At 35.8% G+C, this 18,347-nt stretch overlaps 1 protein-coding gene across 1 annotated transcript in view; it reads left to right on the top strand.

The window, feature by feature from the left end:
- The window catches only part of LOC108493380 (BTB/POZ domain-containing protein 9-like), a 41,374-nt gene that overhangs the window by 7,247 nt on the left and 15,780 nt on the right, over positions 1-18,347 (top strand). The window contains exons 2-3 of the mRNA XM_017806722.1: positions 3,914-4,103; positions 10,917-11,024. Coding sequence (XP_017662211.1) covers positions 3,914-4,103; positions 10,917-11,024 — 298 coding nt within the window. The remainder of the gene's footprint in view (positions 1-3,913; positions 4,104-10,916; positions 11,025-18,347) is intronic.

Genomic DNA, 18,347 nt, shown 5'->3' with positions numbered 1-18,347 from the left:
AGGGGAAAAAAAATTCCTATGAAAAATCAAGTATGCTAAAAAGAAAAAGCAAAAAGCTTAAGGAGTGATAAGTAAATATGACTGAGGCTGCAACACACTTCTGGTACATTTTATCGTGCAGGATCTCTAAGGACAGTTGAATAACATATCTACCTTATCTTTAAATATAACCAGTATAGATGACCCTTAGGCCATGACTTGAAAATTACAGTCCTCTACAAAAATATTATTACTAGCATTAAATATACTGCCAGATGTTCATCGCTCTATACTGCAGCATAAGACCAGGAGACAAGAAAGTAAGTTTTAATAAATGTTTGCTGCTGCTGTCCTGTAACCTCAATCATCTTTTCCTTTTGTTTGCTTACAGAATGTATATGCTTTACTCACACACATCTTTTCTGTTCCATAAAAGCAAATCAGATTTTTCAGGGCAAAACTGCTGTATGAACAGTGGGGAAAAAAGCGATTTCCATATTTGTAATCTCCTCTTTTGTTTTCTCTTACAATACTGGTTACCGTAAAAGCTGAATAGCTGATGGATTAAAAAAAAAAAGTAGAAACAAGGCTGTTGTTTTTGGCAGTATGTTTTTGTAAACAAGTGACCTAAATTGAAGCAGAAATTCTAACGGGAAAAAGACAGAGAACCAGAAGACTTTAAAATACAGCACAGAGCAGAGTCCCCACCAGATGGTATTTTTAATAAATTTATCAAGCGGATATAAAAGGTGATAATGAACATTCAAAATAGGGAGTGGCAGACCCCCTAGAGAAAAGAAACAGTATGGCATATTCTGCACACTTCAATTAGTTTGAGTCACTTTCTAATTAGCTGATGTAGGGAAGACCACAGAATTATGTTAAAAACACACCAAGACAATTTCTGTGTGGTTGTTAAGAAGTTTGACTAATCAGGGTAGCATCTTCATAGGAGGTCATGGATTAGTGCAGAAATCTAGATGTGAGAAGGAGCGGGATGATGCTCAGAGGGCATGCAGGCAAAATAGTGGATGAACTGAGCTGTACTGCATTCAGTTAATACCTCACACTGCTTGGAGTGTGTCTGGAATATGCCATGGAGCTTCAACATGAACACTGATTTTGACATGTCATCTTTTACTCATTTTTTTTAATCAAGATTTTAATAGCTTCCTCTTCTTACAAAAAGCAGCCATATGTAGAAGATGCTTTAAAGCCTATATAAAATGGATACTCAAAGAAGTTCCCTTACTCCTGGAGAGGAGGGTAAGAAAAGGAAGTCAAGGCAAACTTTATTTCAATGCTAGTACTTTTAGTTTGCATTGTTAGTCTTTGTTTTATTCAGATTGTTCCCAGTGAAGTACTTCTAATGTCTACCACCTGCTCCCCTACAAGAATCTGGGAATTGTTGAATGCCTCTCTTCAGTAGGGGATATGATAGGGGAATCAAGAGATTTCTGGAATAATAATGTACTGGGTTTAGTAATTTTTTTATGAGCAAACAGAGATGGTAGTACATTTGATAGCACAGTAGATTTTTCAGAAATGGTTGCTTTTCCACTGCCTTGGATTATTACTTGGCAACAAGCTTGCACTTTTTCCTCCCAGGGTGTGTTTTACGGTGTTTTGGTTCATTGGTGGTTGTCCTAAGATTATGCTCCTGACACCAGTAGCCCACTTAAAACACGGAATCCCAGCTCTTTGTGGAAAATTATCTCTTTTTTGCGTGCTGGAGACTCATACAATAGCTCTGAAGTTTCACATAGCTATGTTTCAGTCATTTTCAGATGTTGTAGTATTTTAATACATATTTTACAGACAGCTATTAAAAGTGTGTGATAAAGTTATCCGTTTACAGCAGGCTTAAAATGGTACAGGTTGTTTGTCCTTTATCAGAGGATGATACACAAAATCTCGGATTCTTTTTTAATACAGCCTGTGGTGAAAGAGTTCTTGTCATTTAGATGAACAGTCAGTGCTTCTAACATTTTCCCTCCAAAAAACAAAGGCTCAACAGGCAGTCTTGATTTTCACATGTTCAGAGGGCATGTTTTTCAGCCTTAATTTTAATTTTTTGATTGAGAGAGGGAATAGAGAGAGTTTTAGAAGCTGAGGAGGTTAGCTAGAAACTGAGCTTTTTAGGAAAGTGCTGGACGTGATTGGGGCATATAGCTTGGGGCATAAACCTAATAGTTTTGGGGGTTTTATGTTATCTGTCGTCTTGCTGGAAGGTGACATACAAGCGTTGAAGCACTTGTAGAAGAGTGCTGGAAGAGTACCTCCTTACAGTGTGTTCCCAGAGGAGCTGCTGTTGTCTTAATCTTTGAAATTGCTGAAATTATGTCAAGTTCTAACTATATGATGAATTCTGTTTGATTTGAAAGGAGGGAGTAAACTACTTAGCATGGGATGTAAATCAGATTAAGCAGGACTAAGTGAGTATAAGAAGAGCATTCCTCTCCTTGGAAAGTTTTCTAGAAACCAACACTGAAGTTACATCCTTTGCTAAAGAATAACAATTCTGAACACTACACTTTTTTTTTATTGCCCAGTACCTTCTGTTCCTCTACTTCTAAAAATGCCTAGTAAAAGGTTATATCACCTTTTATATAATTTGGTTTCTAACAGCAGTTTCCAGTCTAGAGTGTTCAGTTCTGGATGTTCTAGGGAGAAGGAAGAACTGAAGTTAGATGATGCTAATGCATAGACCACAGTGTTGGATATGTACACTGATTGCAAGAGGGGCTGTAGAGGTGAAAGAGTTCATTATAGATGTTGCAGCATAAGGTAGCAGTTTAGCACTGGCCTGTGCAATTAGAATTGTAATCTGCCTTTTTTTTTTTAATTAAACTCCCTCCTTCCATTTTCCCAGGAATGCTTTTACTAATTTGAAAATTCTTTGAGTTTCCTAACTTGCTTGTTTTCCCTGTAATAATATTCTAGTAACTGTATATCAGGTGAATGAAAGAGGGCAAATTTGATATTTGCAGTAGTGCCTTCAGCTTTCTTTGGTATAACAGTACTGCATACTGACATTTTTTATGACTGCTTATAGGATAGAAGAAAGAATTATCCAGCAAGGATCTTTGATGACATTAATGGGGAGAGTATAATTCCATCACTCTCTCCTATAGGGAAATCATTATTCTGTGTTCTGGCCCTCCTTTTTTCAAGAGGATGGGTTCAAAGTAGTTTATTTTATATTCTGCTGGGATATTATAGGTTTTTTTGTGGCATTCAGTCATACATTTTTCCTGTCTCTTGGCTGAATGAGAAATACTTCTACTTTGCTGTTCCTTTGTCTTACAGACCTATTGGTCTCTCCTTTTCTCTTGTAGTCCAGTACTGATATTGAAGGATTTTATAAATATTTTTTAAAAATTTCATTTTTAAGGTTGGGGTGCAATTTCTTATCACAGTCAGAGAGACTGTCAGAGGTACCAACAGGTACATGTTGAGAATAGTCTCCTGAGGTGTGAGACTTCAAGCCCTAGTTTTGAAGAATTTGAGTCCTGACTTCCTACAGCCCAGATCAGTGCTCTAAATTATCTCCCAATTTTTTCTTTGTCTCTATTCATTTGTTCATTTGGCAGTAGAGAGGGAAGTTTCATCATGAAAACGGGAAGAAATTGTTTTAAAATTCCTAAACTTTTGCTGGACAAGATGTTTTTTTCCCAGTTGTATTAAAAGAGTGCTTTCATATCACCAAGACTGAAATCCATCTGTTAGTTTACCAAGCTATTCTGGGATCAATGCTTTAAAAGTTATCTGTACCACTTGTTCATAGTTCATGTTATATGAGTTAAATTTCCTTCTGTTGACCATACTTTGAATTTTCTCTTTTTTAGCCAATCCTTTCCCAGCCATAAAGTCCACTGGTATCTGAACTGTTTTCTGACTGTATTTCTGTCATCTTTATGTTTTTAATTCACAGTTCCCACTGAAAATGTTGCAACAATTGCAGACTGTGCCAGTGTGATTGAGGGTGTAAGTCGCAGTCGTAATGCCTTATTGAATGGAGACACAAAAAACTATGACTGGGATTCAGGATACACATGCCATCAGCTTGGGAGCGGTGCTATTGTAGTACAGCTAGCACAGCCCTACATGATTGGATCAATACGGTAAGAAGGTTTATTTTTCTCTAAATTAAAGGCCGCAGTGAAACTTTTAATAGAATATATGACATTTGGAAACAACATCAATTAGGGGACTGGTTTAGTCGTTGTGATTTGGCTTCTTACTTCAGTAGAATAGGTGTGTTAAAAAATTAAATGTGTGAATTATTTGTTGAGATACAGCAGTGCAATTCCTGAAAATGTTGCATTACAGTGGCATAATAATAGTAACAGTCAAATTGTAAGATTAAAGTTATATACTTATTTTAAAATAGAATTTAATTTCTGTCTCACTTTTGGTTAAGTAGGTGCAATTCCTCTTATCCACTTCATTGTGAAAACAATTTTATTGAACAAAATCATCACCTCCAGTCAGCCAGATTTCCTTTTCACTATATAATTAGTGCTAGTTCTTACTTGAACATGAACGGTATAATAAAGGTTATTAGTCAGGTCAGTAACCTGACTATTCCTTTACAGTGCTAGATTAATGAATGTGTTTAGATTTGGATTGAAGTTCATTGGGCTCCTTCTACAGTGAATGTCTGTATACATATGAAGATCAAACTTTTGGCTAACATAGAGACTTAGGAAATAGATTGGAGAGTGGGATTTTTCAGAGGTGAAGACAAAAATAATCTTGCAAACTTCAGATTCTTACTATGAGTGTTTGTGGTTCTTGTTTCATAAAATCGGCATGCAAAACCTTGTCTTTATGGCATCATGTTCTTTGTAAATTTAGAATATGTAGTCAGGGATGTAATTTGTATGCTCTGTGGCAATGAAAAAAAGGGAAAGATTTCTGAAGTTCGGAGTACCAGTGAGCAAAGGTTGAAACCCCAGGTGAGTATGGCTTGCAGCAGAGATCACGCACATAGGTACGTATTTCTAGGAGCTCAGTGGGGTCTGCCTGTTAGAGCTGCCTCTTCAAACTGACTGATGAGCCAAGTGAGACTTGGAAGCTCTTTTGTAACTTCATCATTTCTGTTTTGTGTGGTTTGGGTTTGGCCTTTGGCATTGTTATGATGGATGTAAAACTTTTAAGATAAAGTTCAAAATCAAACATCCAGGCATATCCGTAACCTAACAAAAGTAGTGTTTTATCTACGTGCTAGCTATAGATGTTATGCATAATCCAGGTTTGGCTTTGTTCTTGCTGAAACAAGTTGAATAAGTGTATTTGGAAACTTTCCACACTCAGTGTTTTATGCCTTTCAGTTTGATGTTTTTAACGTTCAATTAAGTATTGCATCTCAATTAGAAAACCAGGAAAATGCACTATTAACATTTCTTAAAATAGATAAATGAAACGTACTTATATCATTTTCCTGCCACTGTAAACTTAAAGCAGCAAAGGCTTTGACCATATGAAGGAGTAAGACAATCACCAATATTCATAGTTTCTCAGTTCATAATCTGTCTTCCTATCTTACAATTCAGTTGGTGAATTGTATCATATTTTCCAGTCAGTGAAGAAAGTCTGACTTTCCTATATTCAATACTATGCTAGTGTTTATTCTTAAGAGAAGATTTTTAATAAATCTTATTATTAAATAGTGAGTTGGGTGAACTAGACTTTTTTTTTAGTTGCCAAGAAATGATAATTATATAATCAGCAAGGGTGTAGAGCAAATTAAAAAAAATAACCCAAACATTACACAATTTAAAACTAATAGGCATTTAGTGATTTATGTGGTATTGCATTGTACAGCTACAAGATGAGAATCTCATCTTTCTCTGTCAGTTTTCCTGCATGTATAGTACAAACCAGATGAATAGCTTACTTTAAGAAAACAATGATGTTATCATCTGGGATATCTTTTGACAGAGGAGGCTACCTGCATTGCCTAGAGGCAGAAATCTGCCTGTGGGTTTAGATTTTAAATGAAGAATTAGGAATTAAAGTACATATCTTTTTAGTTCAGAAACACAAATGTGCCGTTGAATATATTTGTTTCAAAGAGGGTAAATACATGAGCCTTTGAAAACAGAGTGGTATCTGCTTTTAGTCTGTAGAAATCAGAATACCACTGGTGAGAGGCTCCAAGACAGAATGTGTTACCATGACAACTAAATTCTGAGTATGAAAAAAAACAGAAGAACTCTTGGTGCTCAAATATGCCTTGGAAATGTACAGAGAGTTAAATGTTTCAAGAGTATATATTTGTGTGCATGCTTTCTGACAAAGTCATTCATTGTCCTAGAATCTTAGCACCCTTCACGTTGGAAGGCACTTGAGGAAGAAGACATCTAACCCAGCTTGTTTTGCAAAGGAGTGTAATCTATGAAAAAAGAACATACTACTCAGGGCTTTATGCACTCAGGTCTTGAAAACCTCCAAGGAAGGAAATTCCACAACTTCTCTGGGTAGCCCATGATAACCTGCTCTTAGGTATTGGCAAGTGCTGTGAAGTTCCTTCCCAACCCTAGGCTTTCTTAGGCTAAAGAAGCCAATTTCCACAGCCTCACAGTGTGTGTGCTCCAACCTCATGGCCATTCTGATGGTCCTCTGCTGTAATTGTTCAGATCTGTCACTTGTATTTGGATCCAAAACGGTACTCAGTATGCCAGGTGTGATCTAACAAGTCTCAAGTAGAGGAGAATCATCTCTTTTCATTGTTTAGCTGGCTCAGTTCCTGTTGCTACAGCTCCACATGCTTCATTGCTGAGAAGGCACATAGGCAACTTATGGTATCTTCTGTTCAATTTGACTCAGGAATGCTATGGGAGACTGTGTTGAAAGTTTGTTAATATTGAATACTTTTTCAGGTATTTGTATATAAATTTGGAGCTCTTGACTTACATATCAAAATTTACTCAGAAATTCTGAAAAGATGTAGTGACAGTCAGTGCTCAGTAGTATTTTGTAATAGGGAAGACTTGGAAAACATGAAGGTTGGACTAGATGACCTTTAAAAGTCCCTTTCAACCCAAACTGTTCTATGATTCTGTGATTTTTTTAAAAAAATAATTGTAACTAAATATTGTCTTTTAGATTATAAAAATTTTTAAAAATAATTCAAGAGGTTTATTCTTTTATTAATACTCAGAACAGCTTACAAGATATTTGGAACAGTTAACAGAGAAAATGCTAGGTTAGGTAGTTTTTCCACATAGTTGCCTGTCTGGGCGCAAAATAACCTTCTTTTCTTCTGTGAAAAGACCCTTTCTTATCAATGACAGTAGAAGTATTTAATTAGGAAGAGAAAGCGATTGCTGTGTGCAACATACTAAACATACTTTAACTAATGGCTAAAACTTTAATATTGAAATGGCTGCCACATCACAATAACTCTCTAACTCTCCCTGCATTTATCTGGAAGAGAAATATAATACTATTACACTATAGTCTTTGCCTGATTTTTCCTATGAATTTAAAAAAAAGAAAGAAAACAAAACATAAAATGGGATTTGTTATAGTGTGGAGGGAGACAGAATTATTCTGTAACGGTGATTTTTTTGTTAGAATAAATGGAAATATTTTGCATCTTTAGAAAAGTACATTAACCACTTATCCAAGTTTAATCTATTTGAAGACTTTATTGCTAATATGATAGCTTTTCATATTCAGAGTAATTCTTAAATTAGCAAACAATATAAATGAATTTTCGCTTGTACCATCATAATGTACATCTCTTATGCTTTCTAATTTTCCATAACACTTCTGCTTAGGAAGCTTTTCTTTCTTTGCTGCTCCTTTTCTGTGCTTGTCTGACTTGAGAGTGAAATCATAGCTCAGAATGAATGATCATAGGAACACTTAGCAGATGTGCAGGAATTTTATCTCCTCTGTAAGATCCTGAAGGACTGGTTTCTTGCAGGATAACTACTGAAACATAAATATCTGCACAAAACTGAAGAGGTTTATAGACATCCAGAGGCAAAAATGCCACAAATATTGTATAAGAAAACTCCTCCCGTGTGGTTTTGGGTTTTCTTTCTTTTTCTTCATCTTTCAAGAAGTGTCGCTACCTCATGTTTTAATTTCTGTCTTTTGGGTTTCTAAGGTGTGCAAGTGGTTTATGAACAAAGTATGATCAAATATTTATGCCATACATTTAAATAGTGACTTAATAGTATTCAGGAAAGAGGTGTCATCCTGTCAGATGCACAACTAGTAGTGTTTGGTATTATGCTAACACCTTGAGTACCTGTAGTTATACAGCAGTCTGAACTAAGAAGTGACAATCTTTTTTTACAGAAATTTAGGAATAAAAGCAAGCAGAGACAGCACAAAATGCTTGTAGAAACACAGAACATTCAATCATAGAGCAACACATAACATTTAAGGATATACTGTTTTAAAAAGGGCTACAGCATGTTTTTATGTAACAGGTAGCCAATATAATCTGTGTCCCACACCTGTAATATGAAGTTTTATTCATATTTTAAAAGCTTTTGTTTTATAAAGTGAGGCATTGTCAACATGTGATGTAAATAAAGATGTCATAATTAATTACAGGCCTAGACTCTAGATTCCCAAAGAAGAAATATGTTTAAATCTCACAGTGTTGCAGGGTGTAAGCTGGATAAATCTTCATTTGACTTTTCCTTCTTAATCCTGAGGGCAGGATTTACTAATGAGCTAATTTAGCTTTTTATTCTAATATGGAAAGTCCTAAGAACATGGGCAATTTTTCTATAAACAGATGCATTTCTAATGGATATAGACTTTTTGACTAGAATATTCTTCTTCCTGTCAATTAATATCCATCTTAGAACAACATAGCTTTTCTACAAAGGTAGCTTGGTAATTTGCCTGGAATGTATTGCAAATACTATTATACCTGGTGTAAAAAGTGGCCTTTGTGCTTAGTGTGCACATTGTCACCTGAAAGGTTTTCACTGCTTATACAGAAAGGCTTTCAAGCAGAGTAAATTCCAAATAGGTTCTTTTGTCAGTCTTCCTCCCCAGTCTTTCCTAAAAAAGCTACTGGAGAAGAAATAGCTTTTAATTTTCTTTCACAAGAACCAAAGAAAGAAAAATTCACATTTAGTATTCATGCTAAGTCACTTTGGGAAAGATTCCTCCAACTTTAATTACTCATTGTTTGCTTTGTAATAATTCTAAGCCATATGCTTTTCTAAACCTATTTAACTTGGGCTAGGTTGTTTCGAGAGAGAGCAATTATACATGTGTTTGAAAGTAACACACATGTCCTGTTAGCCTTTTGCTCTGAAGCCAAGCCAGTTGTGTTTTAATTAGAGTATTGTTAGTTGAAATTACAGTCACCAGTGTGCTTCTGATATTCAAACTCTTGATCATAGCTTTGAAAAACAAGGATCAAGGAAACGACACCGAGTCCCCATGATAAAAGGATTCTATTGAAAAGCATAATTAGCTACATTTTAATAGCCTTTTTGAAAGAAAACAAATTTATGAATGTTTTTACTTTTCCCTCTTTTTATCATTTAGAAGACTTGGTTTAAATATAAATGTTAAATCAATTCAGAATCTGTTGATTAGTAGTAGTTAACCAAATAAAGGATTGTAATCAGTAAACTTTTTTTTTAAGAAAATACGCTTTATTCCGTGTCTTCAGGATCTGGAGACCTTTGAGCTATGGAAAAGCAGAATGAGGATGATTTGATGAAGGAGAGGGGTTGAAGTTGGGGGGTTTTGTTTTGGGGTATGGGATTTTTTTGAAGTCTTTCATGGTGCCACAGGCAACTATTTTTATTTTTTACTAAGTCAGGTCTGAATCTTTTAATTTGCAAATAGACAGTTTTAACATGTTCTAAAATGCTTGTGTTAAAAATGGTTTATTTTAGCTTCTTAAAGCTATTTTTGACAGCATATTATTTTTGATAATATTAATGAGCTAGATTCAGCATCGAGGGAATTTATTTTGAATCTGCTTGTCTACTAGACCTAATTCCATTTTGAATGCTGGGATTTCAAAACATAAAAAAAAAAAGTGCTGAACTAAATTGTTTGCCTCTCTACTCATCGCTGGTGAGGCTGCACCTCAAGTACTGTGTCCAGTTTTGGGCCAAATATCTCTTACAACAGGGCAATAATCCCCATATAAAGAAAAGTAAAGAAGATACATTTGCCAAATGTGTGTTTCGGTACCTAAGGTAAATAACATCCCTGATGCTTTATGTCTTCCTCTCTGTAAGACAAGTATGGAAATCAAAGGCTATTCAATATGTTATTTAGTGCCCTTCCTGAAGAGCTGCATGTTTGTTAGAATAAGTACAGAATGAGTCCTTGAGACCTTTATGGTCTTCCTTTTTCTTCTACCTTTTCAGCAATTTGTTTAACAATTCATTGCCTTTTTTTGTCATATTCTGATGAACCAGGACTGGAAATTCCCCTTTCCCTACTCATTTTTTTTAATATATTTATTATTTCTGGGGGGGTTTTGTGGGTTTTTCTAAATATATTTATGATATATTTACCAAAACCAAGAGAATACAGTTAAGAAGACAGCTTAATCCTTTTAAATCACCCAATTCTTTTTTTCTGTCCCCTCCTAAACTGACCTGTTGAGACAGATCTTCATTTCGTGTTTAAAGCAGGCAGTGCCACATGCCAATTAAATTGAAAATAATTGGATGAATGTAATAGATTAATGTTCTTAAGATGGTTATTATAAGCCTGTAAGCCTATTACTGGCCTTGGGATAATAAGAATAGAGACACAGTAGTTTGACATGGCGGAAACAGTAAAGTTTGCTGAGTGCTAGAGGTACATTGCAAAAGAAACAGTTACATTTATAAAGGATTAAGTGGAGAAAATAAAGGACTGGCAAACTTAAGAAGCTTGGTTTGATGTTTGTTTTACTTATCATTCAACAACTTGTTCATACTTAGGTTGCTACTTTGGGACTGTGATGATCGGAGTTACAGCTACTACATTGAGGTTTCTACGAATCAGCAGCAGTGGACTATGGTGGTGGATCGCACAAAAATTTCCTGCAAGTGAGTCCAGTTTTTTTCCACTTATTTGCACAAAGTAAGAACTGTAAACTTGTTTTTCTGGTGGGTTTTTTGTTCAGTACTTATATAGGTTCCTGTGAAGAGAATGATCATTACATAACCTGTAGATTAATACAACTTTAGAGGGTAACAACTTCTAGTGTAACTGAACATCTAGACTTTCAGACCAGAATTAATTTCTTAAGAACCACATCAGTACTGGATCTTCAGATAATCAGTTGGATAATTCATTCTTAGAAACAGTCTGCCTACCATACCCTTGATTTTGTGAGCACTGGAAGTTAAACTATGTTTTTCTGGAGTTCACATGTTTATGGTGACCCCTGGTGTCAAATTGCCCTACCTTGAGAAATGTGGAAAGAGAGGGAAGAGAGTATAGTTGGTAAACAATTTTGTTAATAAAATGTCTTTCTCCCCTGTCAAAGCACTTAAATGTATTGTATGGTATTTGAAGGGAGTGGGGAGAGTGAGGGCAGGGACCAAAGCATAACAGACCAAACAGTTACCGAAGCTTGACCTTGTCTCTGTTCAAAAGCAGAGTACCTGACTAATGCATTGACCACTCTGTTTTCGAAAAGGACCCTTCCACAGAACAAACATGCTTCTTAAACAGTGATAAAGAAAGGAGAAAAACTGTTTCATTTTCGTTTGAATAATTAAATCAGGAGAAATCAGGCATGAATATTCTCCACATGTATACTCTCCATTGGCTTTTCGGCAATTTCTGCTGATGAAACCTATTCTTCTAATATGGATGAATAATTTAGTATGGGTAGCCTTCTTAAACCATGTGAATATAGTTCTAATTCCTAGCAAAGAATGACCTAGATACTGGTCATGGGACTGAAAAGACAGTCTGCAAATTTATATATTACATATCCAGAAGCCAGGTATGCTCAGAATTCAGTGAATGTTGACAGGACATGATTTCCTGACTAAGCCCCAGGGAAGCTCAGAATTATAAAAACCTTATTTATCTCCTTTTCCCCAAGTAAGTTTTCTATAAGATATACTTTCTTTCTTGGGACAAAATTGAAGTCATCCACCCCCACCCATCTTGTATTTGTGCCAACCAAAACAAAATTGATTTTACAAATTCAGAGATGCATCTCAGTTTGTCACATCAAGTAAGGGAATTATGCAGTCCTTTGTAGCAATGCTGCTGACACACATTTTTCTAAAGTTTATATTCCATCTCTTAACAAACAGTGCTACTCAAATGCTTTACAATGTGCTCTAGACACGTTGGTGAAGGAGAACTTGACACGTCCTTTCACTGTCTGTAAAGGGCAGGGTATTGATGAGCACAAAACCTGTGTTCTGCCTGCAGGTCTGGAGGAAGACTAAAGATTTAATCATTCTCAAAGACATCTCAGCGTAATAGATAAAATTCATCTTTTTGTCTGCCTCCAGCAGCGGGAGCACTAAAAGGCTGAAACCACAAAGGAGAGAGAGACACTCAAGAATCTTTGTGCATTTTTTCCTTGAACATTTTGATACTAAAAGCCTATAACAATCAAAAGAAGCACTTGCTTAAGTATGCGCAGCACAGGTGAAATTGCTGATTGACTGCCCAGTTCGAATATCTTCACACAGTGTTCAAACCACGCTTTTTTGTTTGTTTTTTTTTTTAAAGCCTTAACCTTGGGCAAATAGAGATGCATACCTGAAGTAAAGATAACTGTCTTATTGGGATATACTTCAAAATCTTGATTCAAAACACAGGTGCTCTGGAAGTTCTCAAAGCTATGGCTGCAGGAACCATTTTCATGTGAATTAGAGAACTGCATTTTGCCTAACTTCTTGCTCTGACAGATATGTGTTCAGCTGGCATAAAGCCAGTCTTTAATCTTGAAATCTGCAGACATAGAGTGTCCTAGCACTGTCTGTAACTATCTCCTCTAAACAAATACAAAGGCTGGTCATAAAGCTTGCAGAGTTCACTGCCCATCAATTTTCAGGTGATTTCTTTGCATTTGACAGTGCTTTTTCATGTTCAATTTATATCTCTTGCCCTTTATGATCAGAGAAATGGACTTTTTTCTTTTTTTGCAGTCACAGAAAACTTAATATATGTTATTTTATTTTCAGGAATTATTTGCAGAAATGCTGAAATTACTTCATCTCAAAAATTACTTTTATTGTAATGGCAGGTCGATAACTCTATGTGTCTCATATAGAAAAATAAATATTTACTATAATATCTATAAGATCAGTCAGAGCTGGACCATCCTTTTTTTTACTGAAAAATACTGAAACACAGTACTATGACCTAGAAAGCCATACTCTTAGTGCTTTAAAACAGTTGAATGTAGAATGAAAGAAACAGTATCATTCAATGACTCATGCACTGAATGAAGGTCCTCACTTAAAATTGTAAGGTAAGCTTTCAATATGGTAGTAAAGACATCTTAAGGATCTCTCTATTAAGATGAAGAGGAAAAAAATGGAACCAGTCACTGCTAGAAATGTGAAGTGACTTTTTGGGTAGTTTCTGTAATTTAAAAAAAATCTCTGATTGAAAACATGAGGGGTTTTTTCCATGAAAACAAAAAAGTTATTTTCACTTTATATAATTTTAACAGCAAAAACAAACAGAGGAGAGAGTTGGATTTTAACCAAAATTAACAGATGCTAGTAAAGTGGAGGTGGTACAGTTTTTCTGGTTTATTGTCATAGTATAAGGGTAAAGATAGTCCTGCTGGATGCAAGGGATTTCATGTTTTTTTCTGTCTGTCCTTCCTCTTAGCACTGTTACGCCGGTATTTTATGCAAACAGCACAGCTCGAGAGAAGTCTGCCTCTGAATGTCTTTTAGTCTAGTGATTCACAGACTTCCCAAGGAAAAGCAAGGATCAAACTCAAGTGCTGCGCCTGGGTTTGACTCACCGTCAGGTTTAGGCAAACAGTTAAAGATAACCTGCATTCAGTAATCTTCCTTAACCAGACTAGAGCATAAAGGGGTAGAAACCAGAGTACGCTCATCTCTTTCTTCATCGTATGTTTCTGAACGCTGCACCCGTCTCTCACCTGGATGAAACAGAACATGTCTTTTGCTGATGTGGTCCAGTTTTGCAACTATTTTTTGACTCAGCCACATCCTGATTTTTTTTGATTAATACTTTGACGTGCTATCCCAAAAAGGACTAATCCTGTATTGGTATTGAAACTGTCTTCACTTGGATAAGAAGGAGATATGTCCTTCCGTGGGACTATGATTGCCTGTTTGACAAGCGCCTCTCAGAGCAATAGTCAACTAAGAATCGTTATACATGTATTCATGTCAGGCTAAAATACCAATTCTTTCTAAAAAGTATGCTCCAAATTACATCTGATTCTCTACCAAGTTCTGGAGATGTGAGTGCAACGTAAGTGCACTCATTTGATAAGGTCTTGAAATCCTGAGTTTACCCTTTCTGGCACTAGTTCTATGTTTAATATACTGCAGTAGACTGCAGAAAAATAACTTGCTTTTCAGTGTAGGGAATGAAACTTGATGGAGTTAAAACATAGGAGAATTTCACAGGAGCCTACATTTAAAGAGACAAAATGCTTTCACAATGAGAAAATTTAGATTACTAGTAATATTTTCTATTCACTTTCCTGTCTTCAAAGATGTATAAGAGGTATTTCCTTTGCTGGCTTTTGGTCTGCCTGGTCTTGCAGTGGAGTTACAGACTTCTATGAAAGTCATTAGCCCGCTGTCTTGCAAGTGTCCTGTGAGGTTTCCAAGTAATTTTGCTCAATCTCTGGCACAAGCAGTAGGATGAACCATAAGGGTACCAAACACAGACCTCGACAGACACCTTAGATGATCAGGAAGTGGCAAACAAAACGATGAGAAAGAAAATTAAATTATGTTTAAACAGCATATATTGGTTTTGGCAGATTACTGAAGTGTGAACTTCCCCTTTAAACTATCAGTGTGCTGCTTTTGGTTGTTTTAATGGCATTTTTAATGTAGTCTTTTGTGTAAATTAATAATTCAGTGCTCAAAGGCAGGAACTGACAGGCTACTCCTAACCTTCTCTTCTTCCAGTTTTAAAAGGCTGAAGACAGAAACTGGATGTCTGTTATCTTCACAGGGGAAGCTTGTGTACCTTCCCTAAGTGCGAGCCAATTAATGCATACTGGTTGTGTAATTGACAATTTTCAGATGCTCTGTGGAGGCTTTTTTTTTTCTTTTCCACAATAAGCTGTTTCTCCCTACACAGTATGACAGTAATGAAAAACAGTCATGTTCCCTTCTATTTTTAAAAACATTTATTATAAGTGGACTCGAGCATGTTAGTGTTGAACAACAGAGACTTGCACTTGTTAGAAGAATTTGCTGACAGAGTTTGAAAGTCAAATGAAAAACAGAAGATACCAAAGGCCAGTAGGAGAGTCAGACTTCAGAGTTAATGACACTTCTGATAGAATAAACCCTGCAAAGACAAATACAAAGCAGGCTATCACAATGCTCATCAACTCAGTATCATTCTTTAAAGTTCTCCTGTGTAGTTGTTGTGAAATGGATCTAATACATTGGCAACAGGCATACCGTGTTCAATTCCCCAGTAAGAAAAAAGGATCTAATACTCTGATAGAATTTGGGAAACAATGAATATTATTTATGGATCAATAGTTCTAAGGCAGTTTGTATCACCTGTCTATATGGCTGTTTTGGGAGTTTTATGATTTTCTTGTGGGCATTACCTTATTTTCAGAAGGTTTATAACATACAGCATTATATATTGTTTAAATTTTTTTGTTATTCAGAATATATTGCTGTTTTGATAAATGTTTAAAAACATCCAAACTTAATTTCATGTTTCTATTGTTTGTTATCTTATGTAATAGCTATTTCAAATTCTGAATCTCATCTCAGTTCTGAGAATTTTTTTCTGTAGTACTTCTGCTTTAAAGAATGTTAGTGGCAAACTTGGGTTTTGATTTTTTTTTTTCTGGGTGTACTTTTGTGAAACCAGTTTAATATCTATCATGATATGATTATTTCTTCTGCTATAGAAATAATATTTGAAGTGTGTGAATACCTTTCCTCGTAACTGCATGTGGCACATTACTTACCTTTGTAGCTTCTTATACTTAGCCACAAACATAGTAACTTTTTCCTCCTGTTCTCTTCTAGTTCCTTCACTTCACTGTATGATCCCATCCCTAGAATTCCTTCACATCCGTTTTCATTCATCATTCTTCTCCTTAACCACTTCCATAGGCCTTCTCTCTCATAATAAAATGGCTGTAGTATTTCTCAGCTCTTTTGCCTTTCATCTGCCTCTATGCCTACATCACTCTTTCTGATGCTTCCCATCAGTTTTGCATGCCTGTCATACTAGAATAAGAAAATAACATTTTTCCTAATTTTTGTGTGGTCCTTAATTCTGTCTCATGCCTGAGCTCCTGAGTGATGGGGTGGAACAGGATAAAAGGAACTGCTCTTGTACCTGTGATGTCAGAGTATTTTGACTGTACTTCATCCTATTTTACATTAAGTCGGTTTCACAGCAAAACCATTCTTGTACCTCTTCTGTCAAACAGAGTATATTTGAACTATGGTTCATCCATAGTTGAAATATACTTCGCATGAAGCAAATTTCACAGCAACTCCCTGAAATCCAGATGCCTGCTCCAGGGTTGCCTAACTCACTGTAGCCACATTCATGCAATGCAAGATGAAATATGTTCAAGCAAGATGTCTGTGAAATTGCTACATTGTTAAGCTCAATTTCAAGTCTCTCCTCACAAAAATAAACTAAGAGTTCTCATTAGTCTGTTCATTATGCCACTAGTAATGCCTACTGGAGCAAGTTAGACAGATATAAAGGGTCATTTTGTGTAATTATTGAGCTTTTAAGCCCTGCACGATAGAGGCGTTGAAGAACATATTTTTCCTTGTGTTTATATGTTCACATTTTGAAAGATTCTAAGAAGGCAAAAGAAGAAAGAGACTTCAGCTTCACAGACCTGTCTTATTGAGCACAAAGAATTAAGATTTCACAGAGAGAAAGCAGAGTTTCCATTTCAGAGCATTAGGAGCCTCTCAGAAGTGTGTAAACTCTATATCTAATGTTTCATTTGCTAGCTTTTAGATGATTCTAGCTTGATTGAAGAAAGATCTAGCTTCCCTGAAGTTGTGTATCATAGTGGTGATTCAGGATCACAGGAAGGTTTTCGAATTGTTAATTTGTCTTTTCTCTTTTTCCACTTGTACCGTCAGATCACTGTGTTTGCTTTTCAGCCACAAATATACATGGATCTTTTGAACAAGCCTTGAACAGTGTAACAAGGAGTTGCAAAGTGTCTTAGTCTCTCCTGAATGTTTTTCTATGCACTTGTTTCACTGCAGCTCTCCATGTGCCATGTGCATTAAAGTTTTGCTTTACTCTCATTTGCCACGTGGCTGGCGTGTTCTCAGCTCCTCTTCATCCACGTTACTGTGAGGAGAGTGGAAAAAACACCACAGTAACTCCAACATCAGTTTGGATGTTAGCTCAGTTCTGCCTCAGAGAGAATAAGCAATACCTAATAATACCCACAGTTTCTTTTAGATAAGGGAATTTTCCCCCATGTCATCTAAGACTTGAATGTCTCTTTGGAGGCCAGTAAAAGCTGTTAAGTTAATGATATAAATAGATGTATGTATTACTAATATAATCTAGAAAAATACATATTTTAAAAAAGTGGTAATTAAGTATGTCCAAAATATCATTGCATAGTCTTCTACTTAAAATAAAAATCAAAGCAAACATTCATTTACTTTCAAGAATTATTATAATTATTTCTTATCGTATTGACGTTTCAGTAGAAAATAGACTTGCTCTTCGCAGAAATTTGTAAATTCTGTCATCCTTCCTCTGTGACTGATTGTTCATACAGGCTATGAATACTTATATATCCCCCTTCAAATATTTGGGTCCCATTTTGATCTATAACGTTAAGCAATTCTGCAAAAGCCTGTGGTCTTAAGAGGTCTGCACCAACTATTGCTAACTTCGTTTAATGGTACAGAAATTCAAATTTTCTTACTAGGAGAAGAATACTGCTGCTGTCTTGCATCCTGTTAAGCAAAGGGTTTTTTTCCAAATGGTAACAGAAACAAACTTTCAGCTATGTCTGGTTAAGGACTCAGCAGTGCGGATTACTGCTTTTATATTATGGAATGATCCTGTGGCAGTACATTAGATTGTCTTCACAGTCATAAATTCTCTCTTTTAAAAATGTCTGTGCATGCAGACACACCCACACATGCAGACTCTCAGCACCTGTGTAAGTAAATATTGCTACAAAATAGTTACCCAAATTG

Source organism: Lepidothrix coronata, unplaced genomic scaffold, assembly GCF_001604755.1.
Source record: "Lepidothrix coronata isolate B3197 unplaced genomic scaffold, Lepidothrix_coronata-1.0 Scaffold16, whole genome shotgun sequence".
NCBI classification, from domain to species: domain Eukaryota; kingdom Metazoa; phylum Chordata; class Aves; order Passeriformes; family Pipridae; genus Lepidothrix; species Lepidothrix coronata.
Note: the sequence above shows the minus strand (reverse complement) of the source record. Positions and strands in the feature narration are given on the sequence as shown.